Source organism: Siniperca chuatsi, linkage group LG17, assembly GCF_020085105.1.
Source record: "Siniperca chuatsi isolate FFG_IHB_CAS linkage group LG17, ASM2008510v1, whole genome shotgun sequence".
In the NCBI taxonomy this organism is placed as follows: domain Eukaryota; kingdom Metazoa; phylum Chordata; class Actinopteri; order Centrarchiformes; family Sinipercidae; genus Siniperca; species Siniperca chuatsi.
This window is the reverse complement of record NC_058058.1, coordinates 3,268,811-3,279,788: the sequence shown is the minus strand read 5'-3', so window position 1 is coordinate 3,279,788 and position 10,978 is coordinate 3,268,811. Positions and strand designations below refer to the sequence as shown.

Genomic DNA, 10,978 nt, shown 5'->3' with positions numbered 1-10,978 from the left:
TAAAACGTATTCTGATTTCACCTTCAGGCGTCTCCTGAATTCAGTGAAATGAGACTAAAGAGGGATTCAACAGCTTGTATATGAAGGGGGCGAGAGAGAGAGAGAGAGAGAGAGAGAGCGAGTCTGAACTGTAAAACAGTATTTATTGGTATAAACATACAAATACAGAAATATTTGACAGCTTGATGTCACATTTCCAGGCTTGCAGGGCCATTGCCACATAAACAATAAACACATTATTTCTAACAGATTTTTTTAAAAGCTGATTTTTAAAAAATAACAAAAATATTTCCCAATAAAATGAAAACCATCACCATGTATCTTAAATGGAAATCCATACATCAACAGCATGTTTCACTGATAATAAATCTGATTTTCTGCTCATAATACAATATTAAACTGATATAAACCCCATTTATCTTATGAACAGAACCTTACGCAGATAGGAACGTTAGTACATATTTACATATTTACATTGATACATTATACATGGGTAAGTGCAGCAGTACATGATTAACAGAAATCAGTATATAATTAGCCGTGTGTTATGGTGAGGATACAGCAGCAGTACTGAGAGCTGAGTTAGACGTTAAATATAAATCTGAGGCAATAAACATAAGCAGAAAATAAATGTGTTGACAAGTCCAAATGTCTTCTGTGGAAAGAAAACTACAGTGTTGTATTGCAGGTTTTAGCTTTTGGCAGAAATAATTCCATTGGTTAAATTAAACCTCAGTGGGTGGAGACAGAAAGAGGTATTTCCTTTGTGGCTCCACCCACTGAGGTTTCTGCTGTGTTCATGGATGGACAGTGGCTGTGTTTATGACTTGCACACGCTCATGTCGCCAGAAAACCCGGCTGAATGGTTGCCAAGTTGGAGCTATGAGGTTTAAAAATACAGTGCTGACAATATAGCAACATATCCTTTCAATTTGGTCTGAACGGAGGATGTTTGCTGATGTGAGGGGTCTGTATTATTTGCCTTTCCAGGCATTATAAAGGCATCAGTTAGGATATATCAGACCTTTCAGAAAATTCTGAGTTTTGCAGTCATTACGTGGACTCGGATGTTGACACGAACGGTATTTTTACGAGTCACAAACTGTTAATCACGGTAACTCTGACATGACAAGATCGCAGCATTTACTCAGCCGAGAGGTTTTTTTCTGCAACTGTGATTCTACACTGTAAAAAAGCTCAATTTTACTTTATTTCTATAACTGTGTCCTTAAATCTAATTTTATTAAAACAATTGAAAAACTCTGCTGATGGAGACGGACTTTTCACCCCAATTCTAATTCCAATGATCTTCATTCAAGAACTTTGTAGAATTAAATGGGATTTTGTAGGGACACTCATTTCAACGACCTGAATTAAGGTAAAGTGCAACAGGAACAAGAGGAATAATCTCCACCCATTGGAAAAATGTTTGGTTGTTTTAAGAGTAACTTAACTTTTGAGGGGAGAATGACAAAGAATTTTTACAGAGCTGAAACCAAAATTTGTTATTGACCGTGAAAGTTCATTCTTGATTTTGGAAATAGTAGTCTGACAAAATAATCTTAACTCAAGGCCCTAGTACTAGCTTTTTCCAGAGCTTTCGACCACATCTCTCAATCTTCATCGGCAGGTGGAGTTTGGTGAGTTGTCATCACTTCATCGCCACATAACGGTTGGTTGTATATGAGTATATACTGTATATTAGGTCACATTATGACAATTGAGCAAACTTCATCTGCTGATGGGAACTTAAGATGCAGTTGAAAGCTGCAGAAAAAGCTCAGAAGCAGATGACACAAAGAACGTTAAAAATAAACCCCGGAAAACCCTGACTAGCAATATCAATAAAATATTTGCAATTATATAATATACATAAAACCTATGGCTTATTTTAATATCTGGATATTTTTTAAATAAAGCCAATTTCAATGCATGCTCAAGGTAACATTTCCCATCATCACTGTTGTGGAACAAAACCTTCAAAAGTTTTTAAAGGAGCAGTGTGGAGGATTTAGTGGCATCTAGCGGTGAAACTGCAGATTGCAACCAACTGAATACCGCTCGCCTCACCCTCCCCTTCCAATTCTGTAGGAGAAACTACGGTGGCCCCAAAACTCGCGAAAAACGTGAAAGGCCCTATCTAGAGCCAGTGTTTGGTTTGTCCGTTCTGGGCTACTGTAGAAACATGGCGGTGCAACATGGCGACCTGCGTGAAAGAGGACCCGCTCCCAATGTAGATATAAACGGCTTATTCTAAAGGTAACGAAAACACAACGATTCTTATTTTCAGGTGATTATACACTAATGAAAACACACTTATGAATATTATATTCCATTTCTCTATCTTACACACTGTTCCTTTAACTAGTCAGGTCAGAATCATTAGAAGTCATGGACATTATTATTATTATAAAAACTAAAAGACAGTTTTGGTAAAACAAAAAAGTGACTCATTTGTTTCAGTTTGAATCAGTCTGTTAACTTCAGCTATAGCAGCCGAGAGCTTGAACTCTCTTTTTGACACTTTCTTGTTGAGTTGCAGGATTTTTAGCTGCTCCTAATTTTGGCATTTTCTAATCTGTGGACAGTTTACTGTTTCAAGACAAGGAGTGAATGTTTGCAGGTTAAGAAACTTATTTAGAACATTTGGAGTCATATCTCCAGAAGACCTGCTGATAGCGGTCACTAACCAGCTACAGTTCACCTGCAGAACAGGAATACAGCAAAACCAAAGAGCTTCAATCTGGACCTACTTTGGCAGTCAGACTCATTCTCCTTATTGCTTTGGACTAACTGGGGTTTTTATAGCTGGACCTGGTTGTCTAAGCAACTCCAGATTGTCTATGCACCAGATAAAACCTCTGGTCTGTTCTTTATGGTCCTATTAGAGGTGTTGACAGAGACGGTAATGGAGCTGATATGGCGTCCATTTGGCTGAACAGCTGGGACTGATCCAAGGTCAGGAAACTACACTGATAACAGCATGACATGCGGAAAAGACTTTACAGTGCCCCCTCCGCTTACATGTGCCTCACTAGGAATTGTAAAAAAAAAAAAAAAAAAAAATCATTGTCCACTGTCTCTGCTTTTGACTGTATGTGACTGACCTCCTTAAAGTTCCTCTGGTGTCGAGAGGACAGTCGAGCACGATTGAGACACTATAAACATCTTGGTGGTCTCAGACTGAAGAAGTGTCGTCAGACTCATCCTCTGATTTGTTGTCAGACTTGAGATCAGCGGCCGGAGATGGAATCTCCTCTTCAGCTGGACTGAGATCTGTGTCTGCCAGAGATGGAGGCCTCACTGCAGAGAGAGAGGGAGAGGGAAAAGAGAGATGAAGAAAGAGAATGAGGGAAACAGGTGGACTAAAACAATGAAAGATGTTTTCTTGTCTAACTAGGAAAACTAAAGCAAGACACTTAAACTTACAAGAGTAAAAGTTTGACCTGAAACCATAAAAACTAAAACTGACAATAACTGGGAAAAGTAATATTGGACTAATAAACGATGAACACTTCAAATCCTGAAACCAGGGAACGCAAAGTAAGACCTGAAACAATGGAACTAGGGAAACTAAAGTTAGACCTCGAAAATAGGAAAACTATTTTAATAAACTAAAAATACATTTTAACCCTTAAACTAGGCAAACAAAAGATAGACTCTGTAAAAAGAAAAAGACTCAAATAAAAATCATTATATTGACTCTAAGATTGAATCTAGGAGAAGTAAGTTTAGCTTTGGACAGCTGTAGTTTTTTTCTTTCTCCACCCACCTGTATTGTCAGGTGTAGGATGAATTTCACCTTTTTTATCAGACACATAAAGCATTGAAACAGTGTTTAAAAGCATGTCACACTATGACAAATATTCAGGCAGGGCACTAAGGGTGCAAATGATCCTGTCAACAGTTGGCTCTTTTGAAGTGGACTTGCATTTAACTGAAGCACATCCCCTTTAAAAAAACGACCTGTTGCCTTCGAACAGAAACCTGCAGGACGGGTTAACAAAAGTATGTTTTTTACCACCTGACTGTTACTGTAAGGCTGTAACATCCTAAGTATATATTTTATGACAGAAGGAAAATGGAAGGAGGGTTCATGTTGACAACTGTGGCTCTGCATTACCCGTACTTTACTGTACTGCTAGCCTGAGCTAGCAAACTAGATGTGTAATTGTTACATTTAGACCACCATGCAGAGACTGAAACAGGATTTATTAGATGGACAAAACTGTGATTAGTCGAACCGTAGGCGGGGAGGGAGTTGGCTCGCTCTCTGTCATCCTCCTTTGCAGCTGGAGGACTGGCTGAACTCTTCAGAGACGACCACTGTCTGCCACCGGCGCCGGGTTCAACCGCTGCACCGGGCGGCTCGAACGCATCACCATCCACGTCAAACTCAACTGCAGGCAAAGTAGAAATGAAAAAACTGATACATCTACATCCTTAAGAAATATTAACAAATATATTTTAAGAAATACTATATAGTAACACATTCACTTATTCTAAAGTGACAACCATCAGTTTGTCTCCTCGACATGGACCTGGACAACATGGTCAACATGGTCGTGGGATTAACTGAGACTGAAAGTTGGTAATAAAACTAAACAACACCAACAACACAAAACAATAAATCTATTCGAAACGTTCAGGTGTTAATGCAAAAATGGGTGCTGAAAAGAGATGTTAAGACTGATTCAGGTTTACGTAATAAAAGAGGAAAGCTTCTTACTCTTTTAGACTGATTGAAAGCAGAAAAAGGGAAAAAATTCTGTTTCGGTTTTTAAAAAGAGGTATAACAATTTTAAGGATTGGATCCTCTGACTTTTACAGTCATGAAATGATAAACGTCATCTTCTTCAATCAAAGCGGTTTGGAAATAGACTCTTGATCTGTATTTTTTTGTGGTCTGATTTGAATGTTCATCCTTAATCACCTCGGCCAACGAGGTCATGCTTTCGGTGCGGTTTGTTTGTTTGTCTGTCAGCAGGATTACAGAAAAACTTCATGAAACTTGGTGGAAGGGTGTAGCATGGGCCAAGGAAGAACCCATTACATTTTGGAGCAGATCCGAATCACGGGACGTTTCAATTCGTTGCGCATGTGCGAACCCGTCTAAAATGCAGCCGGTATGTAAGAAATAAGCAACCAGGGATGTGATTTTTCTGGATGAATCCGAAATTCCAGATTTTCCGACCTGAAAATGTGACCCACGTGAATCATGCAGATCTGTAAATGTATGGTCGCGCTAGCATCTCTGTCCACTCCTCTGCGCGTTTGACTTTGACCGAGGACGGGGCTCAGCTTCAACACACACACACACACACACACACACACACACACACACACACACACACACACACACACAGAGAGAGAGAGAGGCCGAGGTGCAGACAGCGAACCAGGTGAAGCGAAGGTAACGTTGACGACAACTCGAGTAAAAAGTAGAAAAAGCAGAAAAGTGATATTTTCAACTGCTTTGTCCGAAGTTGTTGTTGTTGCTTGTTTGGCATACTGTAATTCTAATAGTTTGGGAAAAATATCCAGACATATAATGGTTGCACCTGCAGATTCGCATTTCATAGTCTTGGTGGAGGTCTGCTCTCTCCAAGTGCCCTTCTAGTTTTGTATTATTTTGTTACATGAATCATGAATACTCATTTAATCCATGTCAGATCAAAACTATGAAGTAGGATTAAACGCTAAGCCAGAATTCATGCTGGCTGAAAAAGAAAGATTTTAACAATATTTTACAATAAACCTAATTTTATTTTTTCTGTTGAAGATGGAACCATGTAACTGCAGTGTCTTAGTAAAGGACATTCTTAACAATTTGTTAACTGAAATACACTTTGTCAGGGTTTGTCAGCGTGAAGTGTGTAATAAACGCCTCTTAAAATGTGTAAATGACCTTTTCTTCTTGTCTCTTTGATTTTAAAAACACATCTGCCTTAGGTCTTTGATTACATAGAAGAAATGCTGTTTTAAGGAAAAATACTGAGTTCCTGTAAGAGTTAATTACACAAGTCGAGTGTTAAACTACAAAATCACACACACACACTGACACTTGGACATGTCAAGTACAGGCTAGGACCTTTGCTTCAGATGTACTGTGTGTGGTGTGTGGAGGCGTCAAATATGGCCTTGAAAGCATTCATTAAACAACTTGTCACCTGTTAAATTGAGTGTTGTATTTTCAGCTATGCTCTGGCTCACACAGAGCGCTGAGTCATGCAACCTTCATCATTAAGAAAGAATCTATAAGAGAGAAGTATCCCAGCAACCAAGGCTGTCTGTCATCTTCTCAATAGTTCTTCTCAGTTTCATCCTTTCTGTGCTCGGAGACTCTGCAGATGCATTTTTCCTTTCCCCTTTCGCCCTATAGTGCTGTAGGTACTTGATTTCTATATAAAATGGGTGAAATAATGCAAATAGAAAACACAGAATACAAACATATTAAAGAATCATTGCATTCTCAATGAAATGCTGGAATGCTAAGCTAAAGGTAGCACATTTTTCTTTTTGGGATCAGAATCACTTCAACAAATAAAGTGAATATAAGCTACATGAACTCTGAAAGAAGAAATAATCAATATCAACATTAAGCATCGTTACAGACATTAACAGTGTTTTACATTGCTGTTTATTTTCTTGTACAAATGAAACAATATCTTTGATAGGCCAAACAGTTATGACTTGAGAGTAGGCCAGAGGGATTTATAGCGATGCTTCAAGCCTACTCCTTTTCTTGTCCTCTTCTGACCATTGTTTTATGATCAGAGCATGCTAAAACTGCTCTGGCATATAAAAGCAAATAGTCACATATAAAAGTAGATAGATCAGTAGCTTCTAATTATGGAAAGCCCAATGACTTAAGTACTAAAATACAGTACCAAAATGACATAAGTCATGTTTAAACATACTGTAACAAACATCAAAGATCCTGTTTCTTATTCTGGGTTCCTTTATTAGGACGCTTATCAATCAGTTGTTATGATATGTATATGTTGCAGCCTGTCTCAATTTCAGAAACTTTCAGGAATAGCTTGTAACCAGAAAGTTAATTTAATAAACGTCTTCACTGAAATTTTAGTACTTTTAATATTTTTGTGGCATAAAATGATGTATTTTGTAAAGTAAATGTTTAATTCTAATGTAACAAATGTTTTAAAGATTTTTTGGGGGCATTTTGCTGGTGTGCATCTTAACCACTTGGCCACCAGGACGCCCCAAAATGTAACATATTTTAATAAAATACTACCAATATCAGACTTCTGCTACTTCTACCAAATCATTTAAGTACTGGTTTAAGCTAAAACTGACAAGACAGCATGTGTGTGATTCATGATTTATTTTTTTTAATCAGCCAAGTCATCATCACATTCTTTCAAATGTCAATGTCTTTATTAAATATATCATATATATCATATCAAAATAATGTTACTATTGTTACTACTAATGCCTTGTTTATAAAGGTGATACCAACCGTCCTGTGGAGACAGGGGTCCTGCAGGGTTGCTGCTGCTGCTCTCTCTCTCCTGCTCGGACGGCTCCCTCTTCAGGCGAGGAGCAGGAACTGGTCCTTTGGCAGACGAGCTGCCTGCTGGAGCCTCAGCAGAGTCATCTGAGAAACAGAGATCAATAAAACAGTGAAACAATGAATTGATTCTCAATACAAATGACACATATATAGGAATTAACTACTGATTTTGGTAATAAAGATATTTTGAAACAACAGCTTTTCTGATGCCCCACAGTTGATACCAAAAATTCGAGAGCTACTTGTGGTGTTTGTTCTTTGATACCCAGTCTCTGTTTCTCCCAATCATTGCCTACCGAAGATGTAGGTGCTGCTCGACCTGGGACTGGTTGGACTGGCAGGACTGAGGGGCCCAGAGATGCGGGCTCCCAGTGGGGGTTTGGTGGACTGGGGTGGGGGCAGTTTGGGGGTGACGCTGGCCGGTTTTGACCTGGGAGTCGGCTCTGGTCTGGACTCATCAGCGCCTGGTGGGACAACAGGATGGACATCTGACTTGGCTACAGGAAAAGGACAGGGACAGTTTAGGAGTCGTACAGAGTCATGATGACAGGCTCCACCATGGTCTTATTTAGTTTATTTAGTAATTAGTGTAATTATTGTGGGTTGTAAACTGTCAGCAAATTACTGTAGAAATTTTACATACAAATCACAGATTGTCAAGTCAGGCGGAGTCAGTTTTTGAGATAGATATGATGAAACTGCAACATTTAACATTCTAAGTATGGCTAGAAAATCAAAAATAAGTTCACAGGTAATATGATATTAAAGAAACTCACCTTTGTCACCGTCCACCTTGTGCGGCACGGGCGGCGACTCAGACTGAAAACAGAGAAACACAGAGATTTTATTATAACAAAGGCAATGTCACTGAATGTAGGACTTGTATTCTTCTGACTTGAGTTCAATTCAGTTATCAGCAGCACATACCTGACTAAATCAATTATAGTTATTCAAAGAAGAGAGCGAATGTATCGGAGAAAGAGATATGATGAGGAATGACACAGTTACATGTACGTACCACAAATAAGCTCAAATATAAAAGCTCTGTTTTTACACCTGTTAATATGTGATGGTTGATCCTCGTTTCCATCTGTGTTTATATCCCTGGTTGCTCTGAATTTCATCTTTACACCATGAGGAAAAAGGAACTACAGGACTCCTTTAATTTGGCTAACCATGTTTTTTACTTCCTCCCTTCTTTTAAAAGGCTGAAAAGTATAGAACCAGGTTCTGTATGAGCACTTATCCAGAGGCTCTTTGCCACCTTAAACACCAGAAGTGTTGTCCATAGGACAATGTAATGGCATGTGTACACATCATAGTATGTTTATCTTCTGATTGCATCCATATGGGTTTTATTTATTTATTTATTATTCTTCTATGCATAAAGGTTTTATTGTTTAACTATGGTCATTTAATGTTTTTACGTCTCAGTGTAGTTACATGATGTCCTGAGGTTTTTGTTTTGTGTGTGCTCACCAAAGTAAATTCCTATCAGCTACGCTGAAATGGCAATAAAGTTTTGAATCTTGACTTCTTGAATCTAAAGGACCTAGTGATGCAGTACATACTGTATGCTCTTATGGGCCATGGTTAACAAAAAACAAACAACCTGTAGTAATATATTTCAAATCACTGCTAGGGGACAAGGCACCAGACAGTTTAAGAGTTCAACCTCATGTATATAAGCAGCGATGTGATGTAGCAGTGGCCAATCAAAGCACTAAATGTCCACCTTAAGACTTCCACCATAAAACTTTAATTAATATGATCTTATCAATCACTCCATGTCAATTTCCATGTATTAACAGCAGCAAGAAGTGCCAACCTTCACAACAAGGTATCACAAGTACATTAAAGCAATTTCATTGTATGAAATTTAAATATTGAACGCTTTTGTCGCCTTGTCAACACCCAGTTTTTAGCTGTTGCCATGGGAGCTATAGCTAGCCAGACTACAAAATAATTTTTTCTATTGTTAAAAATGTGCTTTCATCTTGCTGTATTAAGGCATACTGATACCAACATATTGGCTCTAAATACTATTATAAATGTTGACCCATGAGCTCCACCCACCTTCTTTACAGCCATTCTCTCCTGTCTGGCCTTCATCTCAGCCAGTAGGTCCATGCCCATCATAGGAACCCCAATATGGCGGGGAATGTGGGGAATCTCCTTCTTCTCCTTCTTCTCCACATTCTCCTTCTCTACATTCTTCTTCTCCTTCTCTACATTCTTCTTCTCCTTCTCCTCCTCAGCAGGTTCAGCGGCAATCGGAGGGGCCTCTATCTCAGAATCCGTGTGGTCCGAGGATTGAGTCCTGTGGAGCTCCTGATGGGGCTCTGCCACAGTGGCAGGGTTTTTCACAGGCGGAGTGGAGAATGTCGGCGTTGTTACCTCAGTCACTGGGCTAATAGAGGAAGACGGAGCAGTGGTAGAGGAGGCAGGGTGGGGTGGAGTCATGGTGGCGGCTCCATGGCTCTTCTCTGAGCGGGACGTCCGGGATTTTATGAGGTTAAAGAAACCACTCTTCCTGGATTCACGTTTCTTATCTGCTGCTTCCTGCATGCTGGAAGACGGACCTCTCACAGTGGGAAGTCTAGAGAAGATTAAAAATAATAACAGAATTAGAAAACAATATACTTTTATTCATCCTTACAAGCCAACCAAATCTCAAATCTGGTTACTTTTTTATGCTGTTGACACACAACTGTACTTTGTTTTCAAACAATCTAAGTTTGTGAGATTATCTATTTCACAGAGTTGTCCTTAACACAAATGACATCAAAGGATGGGTAGATGAAAAATGAGAAGAAATTCTGTTTTTATGTTGTGTGCAAGTCAACATCTTAAAAAAACAACAACAATAGTTTCAGTTTAAAGCATGACCCTCACTTGAAGTTGAGTTTAATGACTTTCTTGGAGAAGAAGTCCTCCAGACCCTCGTCCAGTTTTCCCATGATGCTGTTCTGCTCTGCACCTTCTGGCGCCAAGCTGCCGGTGGCTTCCCGCTGAAAGACAACAGAGGCAGAAACAGAGAGATGAGATACAATTACATTTTAGGTATTTAGCAAGTAATCTTATCAGAGGCAGATATAACGACGTCAGCAGCAGAATAAGCCGCACCATCTTTATCATTAAAAGTTTTTGAAAAGTCTTGAGGTCAAGGGTCGCAGTATAGATTCTAGAGATGAGGAATAACCCAAATTTGTCTTTTGATCTGTTACCCATCAATACCACCGTCAAGACCACCAGTATTGATACAGATATTTTTCAACATTTAAAAGGTACTATTGTGATATGATGGAGTGATGGTATCTTCTATTGATAATTAATGAGTTTTGTAATAAAATCAAGCACAAACATGAAAAGCACTGTAATACAACATAATGATCGAATTAATTGATACATTTTTCACATTAAATTAAACAATAATTGTGA

General features: G+C 38.8%; 1 protein-coding gene across 4 annotated transcripts in view; it reads right to left on the bottom strand.

The window, feature by feature from the left end:
• Positions 1-124: 124 nt before the first annotated feature.
• The window catches only part of LOC122863953 (F-actin-uncapping protein LRRC16A), a 41,673-nt gene continuing 30,819 nt past the window's right edge, over positions 125-10,978 (bottom strand). For 3 of the 4 annotated variants that reach the window (XM_044170883.1, XM_044170886.1, XM_044170887.1), the window contains 7 exons: positions 10,433-10,548; positions 9,614-10,136; positions 8,314-8,356; positions 7,834-8,034; positions 7,484-7,621; positions 4,245-4,400; positions 125-3,303 (listed from right to left, as the gene is read on the bottom strand). In XM_044170883.1, coding sequence (XP_044026818.1) covers positions 3,179-3,303; positions 4,245-4,400; positions 7,484-7,621; positions 7,834-8,034; positions 8,314-8,356; positions 9,614-10,136; positions 10,433-10,548 — 1,302 coding nt within the window. In that variant the 3' untranslated portion in view covers positions 125-3,178. The remainder of the gene's footprint in view (positions 3,304-4,244; positions 4,401-7,483; positions 7,622-7,833; positions 8,035-8,313; positions 8,357-9,613; positions 10,137-10,432; positions 10,549-10,978) is intronic. The other variant, XM_044170885.1, reaches the window with a different exon arrangement.